This window comes from Notolepis coatsorum (genome assembly GCF_963971535.1).
Source record: "Notolepis coatsorum genome assembly, chromosome: 11".
Taxonomy (NCBI): Eukaryota; Metazoa; Chordata; class Actinopteri; order Aulopiformes; family Paralepididae; genus Notolepis; species Notolepis coatsorum.
In genome coordinates this window covers 58,181,124-58,196,822 of record NC_140175.1, presented here as the reverse complement: position 1 = coordinate 58,196,822, position 15,699 = coordinate 58,181,124, and the positions used below count along the sequence as shown (strand labels likewise).

The following is a 15,699-nucleotide window of genomic DNA, read 5'->3' as shown; positions in this document are numbered from 1 at the left end:
CCAGTCACCCACAAGGGCATTACTACAACCTCTTCCGGTTCACCAGGGCTGTGGCGCGGACCTACACAGGGGGTCAGGAGTTTAAGATTCCTGGGGTGACAGCGGAGATGGAGGCGGAGGCAGGGGGTGGGGGTGAGGAGGAGGCAGGGGGTGGGGTGAGGAGGAGGCAGGGGCTGAGCAGGTGGGGCGTGACGGGAAGCGCGACCCTAGGGCCCCACCGGGGGACCCGCAGAGCAGATTAGTGGGTGGCTTTGGGAAGCATGTAATGGTTGCATACAAAGCCACCCCCAAGCAAAAGCTACCGTGTAGGAAATGTCGGATCTGCAGTAGGCGTGGCCTCAGGAGTGAGACCAGATATTTTTGCACATCGTGCAAAGTCCCCCTGCATCGTGACAAATGCTTCACTCTGTACCACACAAAGAGGGATTTCTCGAAATAGTTTCTTTATTAGTTGTCATACAGAAGTACAGACTACTTCTAAATAATCCGGCACACAGAAGTACAGATTACTTCTAAATAATCCATCATTGTGTGATACAGACAGAACCATGTGTACCACTCTGGTACATAGTATAGCTAGCTGAGAGTAGTATAGTATAGTATAGTATAGTATAGTATAGTATAGTATAGTATAGTATAGTATAGTATAGTATAGTATAGTGTATGGGTAGTTGCACTGTTTTCTGTACAAGACAAATGCGTTGAACACATGTATTTGGGCCACGGTTGTCGATATTGCATAGGCATGTTTGGACCACTTGCAGATGAGACGTTATGTTAGCGATCTAGCTGTGTCGACTCCATTCATCATTTGCATTGTGTGTGTATATAGTTTATTTTTTTATTTATCTTTTTCCCCCCTCATTTTTACCGTTTGCACAGAACCAATGGTTGCTGACAGTCACCCAGTTTATAAAAGTATATACTGTAGGTAACATACCACTTTTCTAATGCAGTCCATTGGCTTCTTATTTATATACTTTGGAAGCATGTATTGGATATTTTTTGGTCCACAGATCATCTGGCGCTTCATCCATTTATCAATGGACAATGCAGTCATCGATGCGAGAGACCAAGTAAGATATGCCCTGTAGTTGATCATGTGACGTGCCTGTACTGTGAATGTTACCAGCAAACTTCTAAATGCACTGAAACAATGGTTGGTTATCCTCCAGTGTTCACTTTTTATAAGGTATTGTCTTGGTAAGTTACCATAATCCTATACTGTGAATGTTACCAGCAAACTTCTAAATGCACTGAAACAATGGTTGATTATCCTCCAGTGTTCACTTTTTATAAGGTATTGTCTTGGTAAATTACCATAATCCTATACTGTGAATGTTACCAGCAAACTCCTAAATGCACTGAAACAATGGTTGGTTATCATCAGCCAGTGTTCACTTTTTATAAGGTATTGTCTTGGTAAATTACCATAATCCTATACTGTGAATGTTACCAGCAAACTTCTAAATGCACTGAAACAATGGTTGGTTATCATCAGCCAGTGTTCACTTTTTATAAGGTATTGTCTTGGTAAATTACCATAATCATATACTGTGAATGTTACCAGCAAACTTCTAAATGCACTGAAACAATGGTTGGTTATCATCTAGTGTTCACTTTTTATAAGGTATTGTCTTGGTAAATTACCATAATCCTATACTGTGAATGTTACCAGCAAACTTCTAAATGCACTGATACAATGGTTGGTTATCATCAGCCAGTGTTCACTTATTATAAGGTATTGTCTTGGTAAATTACCATAATCCTATACTGTGAATGTTACCAGCAAACTTCTAAATGCACTGAAACAATGGTTGGTTATCATCTAGTGTTCACTTTTTATAAGGTATTGTCTTGGTAAATTACCATAATCCTATACTGTGAATGTTACCAGCAAACTTCTAAATGCACTGAAACAATGGTTGGTTATCATCAGCCAGTGTTCACTTTTTATAAGGTATTGTCTTGGTAAATTACCATAATTTTATACTGTGAATGTTACCAGCATATGTGTCTAATGCACAGCAACAATGGTTGGTACTGATGACTGTCACCCAGTTTATTGAACATATTTTGAAATAAAAATTTCTTCATTTCATCAAAGTTTCAAGTTTTCTGCATTGTAAAGTATTCTGTATTTTATAATAATGTTTTCTGGACCTACACCAGTAGTTATAACTTACTTGTTCGTTAGCGCCAGGCATGGTGGTTGATAAGGTAGTAGTATTTCCAAGTGAAACTAATTGATATATTATCAATACAAGCTATTATTACTTTATGAATGTGTTTATCATGTATGGATGAATAAATTGGAAAACAGGTAGGTACAGAGCAACACAGTGTCTACAACACGGGAGCAGATTATGCACAGTACATGAATGAGAAACAGTCAAAATGTTTTTTTTTGTTTATTGCATGCACATGATCTATAATACCTGATCGGTACAATATCTACTAACCTGATCAATACAATATATTCCCACCTGATCGATATAATAGTATTACTGCATTTCAAGTTTGTCAGTCAGTCAGTCGGACTGTCAATCAAACAATAAAACAATATATCAAACAAACCATCAAACATTCAATCAATCAAACAAACATTCAACCAATCAAACAATAAAACAATCTATCAAACAAACCATCAAACATTCAATCAATCAAACAATAAAACAATCTATCAAACAAACCATCAAACATTCAATCAATCAAACAAACATTCAATCAATCAAACAATAAAACAATCTATCAAACAAACCATCAAACATTCAAACAATAAACCAATCTATCAAACAAACCATCAAACATTCAATCAATCAAACAAACATTCAATCAATCAAACAATAAAACAATCTATCAAACAAACCATCAAACATTCAATCAAACAAACATTCAATCAATCAAACAATAAAACAATCTATCAAACAAACCATCAAACATTCAATAAATCAAACAATAAAACAATCTATCAAACAAACCATCAAACATTCAATCAAACAATAAAACAATCTATCAAACAAATTATCAAACATTAAATCAATCAAACAAACATTCAATCAATCAAACAATAAAACAATCTATCAAACAAACCATCCATCCATCCATCCCAGTCTAAATTGCTTTATAACACGTTCAGTAACTATTATCACCCCCCCCCCATCTTCACGTCTGTTTCAAGCAGCAGCACCGGGGGGCGCACCTCTCATAAAAAGGCTTGTAACTCCCTTTCTAAAGAATCCATCTAGATTTTTACCTTTATTTACCTTTTTTAACTTGTAATTGTGAACGAATGAAGACATGCAGAAACAAACGGTTTTTTTCATAGTTGGATTTCGTCGTCGTCAAATGAGCCAAACCATTTCCCCATAGTTATAATATAAAATATAGAAATAGCTCCGCTAAGATCATGAGATATGCTAAAATCGCCCAGGAATCCTGGCAATGCACAGTCATTTCCGGATTTCTGGCCGGCGACCAAAGTGTTAAAGACAAAATAAAATACCCATGCATTTAGCATTTTTATATTATATATTAGATTTAGATTATTGGATTATTAGTTTATATATTGCATATATTTAGCAATGATATATTATATGATTTAGATATGAAATATGATGAATTGAAAATGGGGGACCCTGATGTAAACAAGACGAAAGTCTTTCTCTGGTCTGCATTCCCTTAACAATTGTATGTATTGAGCTGTACTGTACCCATTCTGCAATATGTTAATAAAGTTTTAAATCAATCAATCAATCAATCAATAAATCAATCAATAGCATTTTAGCATTTTTATGAAACTACTGTATGTCTCTAAATGTTTTGATGAATTGAAAATGGAGGACACTTATTTAAAAAAGCCGAAAGACTTTTTCTGGTCTTCATCCTCCAGTCCACTGTTGTATTGAGCTGTATTGTACCCATTCTGCAATCTGTTAATAAAGTTTTCATTCATTCAATCATTCAGCCGGCAACAGAATAATTTTGATTGACAGTTTAGTCTGCCAATTACTTCACACCGCTTACATTTACATTTACATTTAGTCATTTAGCTGACGCTTTTATCCAAAGCGACTTACAAGTTCTGTGCGACAAGACAGCAAGAAGGGTATAACTCTATCAGCTGAGTAACAATGTTCATCAAAGTGTTGCGTGTTACAGTGTAGGTTAGTTTATTAGGACAAGTGCATGACATTAAGGTTAGTCGGGGTTAGTTTTTTTTTTTTTTTTTTTTTTTTTTTTTTATCATTTCAGATAATGGTTGAAGAAGTGAGTCTTTAGTCGACGGCGAAAGATTGGACGGGATTCGGCTGTCCTAACTGGGATGGGTAGTTCATTCCACCATTGTGGGGCAAGGACTGAGAATAGGCGGCTTCTCTTTGATGACCCTCCGGGAGCTTGGATAGGAGTAGATCTGAGGCGGCCAGAAGACGCAGAGCGTAGGGGTCTTGAGGGTGTGTAGTTAGAGACCATTGACCGGAGGTAGGCGGGAGCGGTTCCCTTTGCCGCACGGTATGCTAGGTCGAGGGCCTTGAAGCGGATACGTGCAGCAATGGGGAGCCAGTGCAGGTCCCTAAGAAGTGGGGTGACATGGGTTGACTTCGGTAGGTTTGAGATCAGGCGGGCCGCTGCATTTTGAATGAGTTGAAGAGGCTTGGTGGCAGTGGCCGGGAGGCCAGCTAGCAGTGCGTTGCAGTACCCGCCCTGCTGTTCTTAGCACCAATCGGTAAGCGTGTATTCGTTTTTTATTTCCAGAATGTCCTCCATTGATTTTGACGAGAGCTCAACAACAACAACAACAATGTTAGCTGCCCGCGGTCGACGAGTAGATTACCAGCGCTCCGCAGATGACTAAACGAGGCATAATGATTTTACTGCAACGAATGTTATAATAAAAGCCTTTCCATACATCTGTCTGATTGAAAACTTTATTAACAGACTGCAGAATGGGCACAACTCAGCACGGGCTATCTATCTAGGTCATCCTCGGACGTTGCTATGTTTGGGTAAATACGCTGATGTTATTGAACGTGTAACTATATAACGTTAATGCCACAAAACGAATGCCTTTGTTAATCATAAGTAGTAACTTTGATGCAGTAGTGTGTGTGTGGGGGCGGCGTTGTTCAAAAGTTTGAACGTGTGGACCAGATTGACGTGACAAAATCCTCTTGGGCAAAACATCACGATATCCACGATACGTTAAACAAGTGTATCGTTAATGAACTGTACCCGATATTTATATAATATCGTCATATCGCCCAGCCCTACAGGTCGCTATTAAGGAATTTAGGTTTGAGGTTGAAGAAAGTGCACTTTTAGGTTGAAAGAACGGCCCTAATGTCAAAGTGTTTCAATATAAGCGTTATGTATGGTGATAACGAGTATATTGTTAACTTAGCTCCGCTCCGTTAATTTATAAGCCTGCTATTCTATATTCTATAATAATATTTCAAATTGCATTGGTCCGGATGGGAGAATTCAGTACTGTATCTACAGAAACTTCTGTTTAATCATCTTCCCTTTATTCATTTCCTTAGATTATTTTGTACACATGATCTCAAGAAGGTACTGAACGAGATCAGTGGCAGTTCTTCATGTCTGGTCATTATTAGCATGGTGTTATTCACTGTCAAAGATGCAATGAAAAATCATAATTCATATTCTCCTTTGTTTCATCACAATTTAAGCAAGCCTAGTTAGTAATAGACTAGGGGTGCACGATATTGACTTTTTGACCCCGATATCGATACCGACAACTTTCTGCTCCTCAAGGTCGATACCGATAACCGATAATATATATATATATATATATATATATATATATATATATATATATATATATATATATATATATATATATATTATTGTATTATTATAATAAAAAAAATTAGTATTCCTGTAGTTTTGACGTAACCAGATTTATCATGACATGAGCGTTACTACTATGAACAAAACAAAGCCAAGACAACAGTTTTGACTCTTCAAATAAAGTGACCATATTTATTTTTCCAAATAAATATAATTTGAATCACAAAATTCACAATCTGTCAATAACTTGTAAACATAACACTGCAAAATGTAAACATTTGCCAATTGCCATAGTGAGGTTCATCACTCAGTGATGTAAAAATTAAATAAAGGCCTCTAGAACTGTTGCACATCTTTGCATAAGCCTGGGATTCAAATTCAATACTGGCAGGTAAAATCGGACAGTCAGATATGTCTCTATGTAAACAAAGTATACAAACTGAAAAAGTGCATTCCTCACAGTATCAAAAACAAATAAATAAGCTACTGAAACAAGTTCCACACAGTAACATCATTTTACAGAACAAAGGATTAATTATATTACTTATAATAATCCATATAAATGACAGTGAGCCCTTTTTTCCCACTAAACTACTAAAGCATTGAGGTTTCAAACTTTCTTAAAGAGAGGGAGAGAGAGAGAGAGAGGGGGAGAGAGAGACAGATATATTCATGTTTGACCCTGTATTGTTATTTTTTTGGTAACTCTTCTACTGTTTTTTTTAATTCTGGTCGGAACAGTGGGAGATTTTTTTTAATGAAGATTAGCATCTCTGCCTTCTCGCATGCGAGTCGGTTCCTTTGCTCGGTCATCACGTTTCCAGCAGCAGAAAACAAACACTCAGAGCCAACGCTAGTGCAAGGCGCTGACAGAAATGTACAAGCAAGTTGGGCCAGGCACTCGTAACGGGACTGGCTGCTACTCCAGTATTCCAGCGGGCAACGGCTCATGGGAAGCGTGGGCTCCAACAGATAGGACTGGAGCTAACAGTAAAAACAAAAGCACAGAAGAACGGGATCTAATTATGATGACGTTCTACCGGTTCCATAACACAAGTCATACAGTGTTCATAAAACATTCAAATAAAATATACACTTACGTCCGCATCCACTCTACTGTTTTCCTGTTGTTCAGTTGCAGCATCTGTGTTTTCTTCCATGATTGCCTCAAACATTCGCAAGAGCGAGTTGTTGTTGTTCTCGTCTTCCCTGGTCCTCTTTGCCGGTGGCTCGTCTGACTGGGGGCCGGGGGTGTCTGTCTCGATTTTGTGCAGCTGTTCCCGCAGCATTTCTGTAGCTTGACATTTTGATGCACGGCTGAAGTAGCGGTCCTTGTACCTCGGGTCCAATATCGTGGAGATATAATACATGTATGGGCTTTTCCTCGATGTCACCAAAACGCCTTTGGACTGCTTTTAACAGGGTCTCCTTCGTAGTTTTCACTCTGTGGTCTGTTGGGACGGTTTGTTTTAGCAGGCATGTTAGGGCTTGGATGGAGGGGATCACGTCTGCAGTAGTGGCTGTAGCTTTGCTAATATTTCTACGGATTCTACGGATCAAGGATGGTCAAGATGTTTTCAACCAGGGTCCATTGGTCGGCGTTGAGTGTTGCTGGCAACTTGTATTCTATAGCATAAGCTGCGATAGCTTGCTTCTGCTTCACTAGACTCTGCAGCATGTAGAATGTACTGTTCCAACGTGTGGCCACGTCTTGTTGGAGTCATGATTTTGTTATTTTCAGGCCCACCATTAACTCTTCCAGGCGGGTGGTTGCTACTTGGGAGTGCTTAAAGTGTCCAACAATCGTCCGACCGATGGCAACACAGTCAATCACAGCTCTTTGGTTCAGCACAGCCTCGTTCACAGCCAGCTGTAAGGTGTGGGCCATGCAGCCCAGGCTATCAACATTGTAATCCTCCATAGCATTTGCCATGTTACATGTAGAGCTGCCGCGGTATTGATGTTTTCCTTACCGCACGGATTTGCAAAATATTTCCTACCGCGCGGTTATTACCGCACGCACAAAAAATAAAAAATAAAAAAGTTTGAATGCATTTTTTTTTTAGTAGTAGTCTACTTTTTATAGCATATAGCCTGCCTCTAGTCTAAATGTCGATCTTTAGAGGATGACTTTGCAGCATGAATATTGTTTGGGATTCGGCAAGCACGCATTAGTTATTGAAAGTGAAACACGGATTCGAAGTTTACCCTCTGGTCGTGCGCCGTTCACTCGGTGTCGCGGGCAGGGGTGGTTACCCCCCCGACCCTTTCTTATTATTACTATAAAGTTACTACTTTATAATAAAGGCATTCGTTTTGTGGCATTACCATTATATAGTTATACGTTCAATAACATCAGCGTATTTACCGGACCATCTCAGTTCCTTTCTTTGCTCAGAGCGTGCTGAGTTGTCCCATTCTGCGGTCTGTTAATAAAGTTTTCAATCAGACAAGTGTATAGAACATTCGTTGCAGACAGTAAAATCATTATGTCTCGTTTAGTACTCCCGAGGAGCGATGGTAGTCCACTCCGGCGGGGAGTTAAAGCTAACGTTATTAGCCGTATTGTGATGAGCTCTGATCAATGGCTGACATTCAGGATGTAAAAAACTGCAGGACGCTCCCAACGTGTGACGCGTCTCTCTTCTGACCAATCAGTGGTCTGCAATGTTTCATGTGACTTTTCTGGTAGCCAATAGGGTCCCTTGGAACCTTGATGTTGGAGTAGGGTATATCTGCAGAGCCGCAAGCCCAACGAGAGGAGGGTACTTCATTATTATTATTATAAAAAACAGCGGTGATGCGGTATACAGCCTACTCTGCGGTGGCCGTGATGTAACAGCGATACCGCGGTAATGCGGTAATCGCGGCAGCTCTAGTTACATGTGTTGTCTCTTAGGACAACATGGACCATCTCTTTCGTTATGTTCAATTTCTGAAGCATAGCTACAAAAGCCAAACGGATCATATCGGCAGTGTGTGAACCTGGTAGTTCCTGAGAATGTAACACCGCTCTGTACAGTTTGAAATTCAATGAGAAATATACATTTAAATTCCATGTGGACAACCGTGCCTCCAAGTTGCAAAAAAAAAATCTTTCTACTGTATACAGAAAATGGTCAAAGCAGTTGTCCTATCCCTTAAATCCCTGTGCCCTCATTTATCAACAATGCGTAGAAAGTGTTCTATTTTCGTTCTTAAGCACAGAATTTAGAATGTGTGTACGCACAGAAAAATCGGGATTTATCAAACATGCGTACACAGGTTCTACGCACACTCCGTGTTGATAAATACCATTCGTTCTACGCTCCGCGCTCGTGCACGATTTTAAGTATTTGCATATAGAACCGCCCGTAATTAACCATATACGGTCATGAAACACCCCCATGAAATGTGGAAAAGTGGACTAAGCCGAGCGAAGCGTGTTATGGGAGAAATACGTGACAGGCTGACAGACATGTACACGTACAGTGATGTCGGATATGATATCTATTAACCATTGCTGCCTGGGCAGCGCAAACACTAATAAAGACCGTGCTGGAATATGACTGCCTTTTCCCGTTTCGTTCGATTAATACCCAGGGATTAAAGTTCACCTCAATTTGATTCCAAATCGCGATGGATTTTCCATAAATGTTCTACCTGCATATGATTTGTAGAGGCATACAATCTATTTTGATGTCGGTATTAGGTATAGCCTATAAACAATAATAAGAGAGCATATACAAGAACAATGAATCTCACTGCCATGTATGATGTAGCCTACGCCATGTGTAGCATGCCTATATGTGATCAATACAAACTTGAACTTGAATTCCATCATCATATTTATATGTTGTGTCTGTCCACTATGTTTGTTACTTTGTTATTTCCCCCCCCCCTATCTATGTAAAGCGACCTTGGGTCTATTGAAAAGCGCTATTATTATTATTATTATTATTATTATTATTATTATTATTATTATTATTATTATTATTATTATTATTATTATTATTATTATTATTAATATTATTATTATTATTATTATTATTATTATTATTATTATTATTATTATTATTATTATTATTATTATTATTATTATTATTATTATTATTATTATTATTATTATTATTATTATTATTATTATTATTATCACATATGTGCGGGAGCTCACAAATAGACTGTTAGTCTCAGTGAAGTTTCAACGGAGGTCATCTATTCTAACCAACAAATTGAAGTAGAAAGCATTTCGTTGTGACCAATCTTATTTGGAAACATGACACACAAAATAATAGTATTTCGCTTTTTATTTGAAACAATATTTAATCGCGTTTGGAGGTGGGTGTTCTGCGTCTGCCCCCCCCGTGCCAAACAAGCAGGCCAACCTCTTGTTCGAGCGTGAGCACGTTATAATTACACTACTGTCGCTATTTTACAATGAACTATAATGAATTACGGTTTATACAGAACACGCGCCAGTGTTGGAAGTAATGCACGGAAGCTTATTTCCGCGTTGCAATAATAATATTCTACCGCCGGGCGCCAGGTACGCGCGGTCGGAGTTGTGCGTAAATATACGCAAAAGGTCAAGCACACGTTCAAATTGATAAGTCACACACTTTGCTTAGAAATGATCGTACGCACGGGTTACGCACATATCTGTGCGTACGCACCATTGATAAATGAGGGCCCACTCTTGTCTATCACTCTGCCCTCAGATGCATCACTAATGATAGATATGACACTCATCACTGTGTCCTTTATGAGAAGGTTGGTTGGCCCTCTCTGTTGGAGAGGCACAATAAACACTGGTATTTTCTAAATTTTTAAGGCCCTTATTGGTAACTAACTCCTTATACTACATCATTATTGGGTTTGCTTGAAACAGGGTGAATCTGCATTTCGCTATGATGCCCCTAGCTCATGGAATGAACTCCAACAGTCCTTAACTCAATCAGCGCCACGGGTCTAGCCCATCTTTGTTCCTACTGCGCCACCGCTCTAAGAGATAGGGATGCGTGGCGGTGTTTGCAGGGCTATATCTATATTCTATATTCTAGCTATGGATACAATACTATGGCTCATTTGACATCAACTATCCATCGTTCAATATGTGAAAAATAATAATTATTTTCATGTATACGTTTGCGTGTTATACCGTGGTGAATATAAGTATAGTTTCAGAGTGATCCTGGCTAATTCCAGAAAATGGCACTATGGAGCAATACGTGAATTTTACTAAAAGCGTTACCGTTGCTCACCTGGACATGCTACTATTTCCAAATCAAAGGTATAAAATAGCCGGTGATCCCCCCTTGAATGGCCGTTCTAAGGTTTCTCTCCTCCGCACTGCCTGTGGTGCATTTTTTCCTATTGCTAGGTTTTAGTGAGCTTTTCCTTACCTTTGCGTGGGGTATGTCTGGGAGTGTTGCATTTATTTAAATTTGTTTGGACTTTATGGTGTTTTGTTCTTGACCTATTGTGATGTTTCTTCTTGACTTGTTTAAAGAAGTCGTGTCCGCCCCATGGGGACATTAATGTGTGTTGTCGGGCCTTACAAATAAATTTGATTTGATTTGATTTGATTTAATAGGTATTATGTTTCATCATGAATGCATGAAAGGGGCTGGGGGGGGGTGTCGTTTTTTGATGCTTTGATCGTCACCAACGGCATATGTTTTGGAGTACGTTACACATGGTTGTTGCGATCGATGTGAAATCATGGTTGGATCAAAGCAGGATTGATGTCATATAGTCCTTACCTTCACTAGGAGGTACCGCAAAAAGAATGTTCCAATTGTCTGATCGTGATTTCCAGTATTGGTGTCCATCGTGTCGCCAACATAATCCACCACAACACATGCATCAGGGGCATTGGACGCGTTTCAATGTGATCAAGTGAACCGTTGGACTCGCCTGACCAAAAAAACTGCGCCCAGAGTGAATTACATGTAACACATTTAGCTGTATAACTTGGCAACTGGTAACTGAGTGGCCCCCTACCTGCATTGAGCTGCAGCGCTAAAAAAAAGTACAACAGGGCTCTGTGGAGAAACCATGGCACCCCCATGAATAAAAGTAGTTTCAAATCAGCATGGTTGTGAGTGTGAGTCTTTCTCCTTTTACATATCTAGCTTTGTTTAGATCACTAGCATGGAAAACAAGTGACTGTAAATGAGGGAAACCTCGGTTGCCTTTCTAGTTTAAATAAAGGTTTGAAATCAAATAACACATTTAATAAAGTGTAGGGCTGACCTTCTAAGCTTTTTTTGGCAATCGAAGCTTGGGGCCGAGCTTCGATTTTAATTTGAAGCTTCGAGATTTTTTTTTTTTTTTTTTTTTTTTTATATAATTTTTTTTTTTTTTATTATCTTATGTCGTGGGACTTGTACAGCACTTTGGTAAATTTTGTTGTTTTTAAATGTGCTCTATAAATAAAGTGGATTGGATTAATTAATTAAGTAGCCCCTTTCGTGACTGTGACGCAGCCAACAAGGTTTCACTCACTCTGCCTATATTTAATTCAAGGTGGATCGCTGTTGTCGTTTGAACAACTTCAGATTTCATGGGAACTACCAATCCCCCAAATCAAGAATGTTTAAGATGAATGAAGTAAGATTTTGATTATTTGAAATATGGCCTGTGTAGAGTAAACTATGCACAGAATTATGTCTAGGTCCGGATTCTACATGGTCCGGCAATGTAGACCTTGTAGACTCCACTACAGACCAATTATCAGTGAATGTTCATGCATTTTTAAGAAGGGCTACTTCCACAAAAAAACAAAGAACTCACCAAAACATCTCAGTAGCACCTTATCTAAATGTTCTATTTCATATATGGAGATTCATATTTATTTATGTATTGCATGCATTTCTACATTTTATTGCCTATTTTGTTTATTCATCCCAGTATCTTTCTTTCTTATGTGTGGAATTCTACAAGGCATGTAGGTGTATATGTGTTTGAGGATGATATCCTTCAAACAGGCAATAGTGATGATATAATTTGAGCAGTGCTGAGCTGGGTTACTTTCCTCCAGTGTATTTGTCCCCCGGCCCCACCCAATGGCCCCATGCGCGCGTGCACACACACACACACACACACACACACACACACACACACACAAAAATCGAAGTAAGAAAAAAAATAAATAAATAAAATTATTTATTTTTTTATTTTTTTTACTTCGATTTTTTTTTTATGTTCGAAGCTTGTGCCAACGAACAAAGCTTCGAAGCTTCGAAGTATTTAAGACAGCCCTAATAAAGTGTTCATTAACCATCAGTTACTCAAGTCTCAGACCTGATGTCTCAGTGCAGAGAATACTTCCAGAATGCCTTCTACTTCACTTCCTAATAATACATTCAGTAAAGAACTATTTGTGCCCCTAAAGTAAATCGTTACCCCATTATTTCCCCCATAATTGATGCACATAATTTTCAAATGAATCTCTGCATATATTAGTGCTTAAGTGACACAGTACCTAACAGTTTACACACGCAAATTTTATTACGAGTTTTGTTCATGTGAAGGAACTTCCATCAGAGCGGAGTGGGGGCGGTCCAGGAGATTGGCTTTGAGGAGTTCCTGGTCGTCATGTCTCATTTCAGACCCCCTGCTGTGACCGACATGACCGACGAGCAGCGGGAGAACGTCAGGAGGGAGAAACTCAGATGTGAGTTTGTAAAATATTTATTAGATGCTGTAAAGAACGACTTCATGACATGACAGAACCGCCTCTACGTCTGTACATCACACAGCATGCAACGTCAGCCCTGCTGCCTTATAACTAGCAATTTACTGACCTCTGCCACCAAATTAGTTTGAAAGAAAATGAGGCGATAATTATGTTTACATAGTATCACAAATAACCAAATATTAATTTAGTCTGAATATGAGCCTGAATTAATATAGTTATCAGAAAAGTAAACAGACATCCGGACGTGATGTCACACGAATGCCAATCGACAATTTATGTTATTAGTATAGGTATAGTACATTTTATCCAGTGCACACATTTTGGATAGTATTGTAATATTGTGATATCCCATGGATATATATAGCTGTTTTATATAATTAATATTATAAATTTCAACATTTGATTGCTGCATTCATTTTCATTTTCATTTAATTCATTGTGTTCATCATTGTCGTCATCACGTCAGTCCCCACTCCCTAACACACTGACTCTGCTTGGGGCGCTAAATGAATCGCCCTTTAGGCATCATATTTGAACACGCTGATTTACGTTGCTTGGTGCATTTATTTTGCTATGTCATTTTTCAATTGGCTGCATTGCACTGATTGGGGCGATGTTTCTAGCGCCCCAGAAGAGAGAGGGGATAAACAGGAAGCACAAACAATGATTCATATTTTATATAGTACGCGTTATTGTGCAATTTAAACACAAACATACTTAAAATTAGTAATTATTATTTATTTAAAAAATGTATTATACCACATCATATGGGCAGGGGTAGGGAAAGGAGTGAAATAACCTAATTGATGAAGTTCTCCCACAGCCACAGCCGTGCTGGAGAGTTTTCTTTTTGTGTTTTTTAGTTCTTTCTTTGCTTCTTTGTATCTAAATATTTGTGCATAATACAGATAGGTCTGATTGATACTATTACTGTTTTTTGTTTTTCTTTCCCAGTAGCAACTATGCTGTATGTTTGGATGTTTTGCAGATGTGTCTTCAAAAACCTCGATGTGGGGGGGCTGGGGTGGGTATGAAGGAGGGGAAGGGGAAATGAAAGGGGAAGAAAAGATGAAAAGATGGAGAATGTATAATACTGACGAATGTAAATGTACATACTACTTTTCCTGTAATAAAGAAATTAAACAAAAAAAAATAATTATATTTTTAGTGATCGAAATCTACTATTATAGAAAATGTAGCTGTCAAAATATACTATCACAAACCACTTTCCACCAGGGGGGGGGGGGTTGGCGGCGCCCTAGTGCCCTCTATTGACCAGCCGCCACTGGCTGTGAGTGTCTTTCATCTTTTATCTAGCTTTGGCATGGATTGATTGTTTAGATTGCTATGCTGGCTAACAAATGCAAATATATTGTACTCTGTGCCTTTGTTCTGACCTGGATTATGTTCCTTTTTGCCCCCTTGATGCACGCGCATACTCAACGAGAAACCTGTCTATTGGTTAGTTGACTTCCTCTTTGGGATGTTTCAAGTTGCTTTAATAGTTGTCATAGTAAAATACAGAATATTTTTCCATGAAATGCTTTTTTTTCTGTATGAGCTCATGAGAGTGTGCTAGATAAAATAGATACATATCCAACTCTTTGCGTAGGAGTGTCCCCAGAAATTAGACTCTTCATTATATGAACAAAATCTTCTTTGGACGACCTCCCCAGTCATAAATAATCTACTTTGTAGCGCCGAAACATCATTCAAAGTTAATGTTACTTGATGAACCACATGCCTGAGGTGGGTAGAATTAGCTTTCAGTACAACGCGGTAGACAAGCTCGGTTCAGCAACATAACGAAATGAGACCAACATCAGCGTCACTTTAGACCACGTTCGATGATGTTTGACAACACCTGTAGACATATTTCTTGACCATGTCAGACTCAGTGTGCGCACGCATCAAGGAGGCAAAAAGGAACTTAATCCTGGTCAGAACAATGGGGCGGACTACAATATATTTGCATTTGTTTTCCATGCTAGTGATCTAAACAAAGCTAGATATGTAAAAGGAGAAAGACTCACACTCACAACCATGCTGATTTGAAACTACTTTTATTCATGGGGGTGCCATGGTTTCTCCACAGAGCCCTGTTGTACTTTTTTTTAGCGCTGCAGCTCAATGCAGGTAGGGGGCCACTCAGTTACCAGTTGCCAAGTTATACAGCCTTTGATAATAGAGAAGAGAGTTGGTAACTG

The 15,699-nt window shown here is 38.7% G+C and overlaps 1 protein-coding gene across 2 annotated transcripts in view; it reads left to right on the top strand.

The window, feature by feature from the left end:
• Nucleotides 1-15,699, top strand: part of tescb (tescalcin b) — a 115,511-nt gene that overhangs the window by 73,843 nt on the left and 25,969 nt on the right. For both annotated transcript variants that reach the window (XM_084324243.1, XM_084324242.1), the window contains exon 4: nucleotides 13,326-13,468. In XM_084324243.1, coding sequence (XP_084180369.1) covers nucleotides 13,326-13,468 — 143 coding nt within the window. The remainder of the gene's footprint in view (nucleotides 1-13,325; nucleotides 13,469-15,699) is intronic.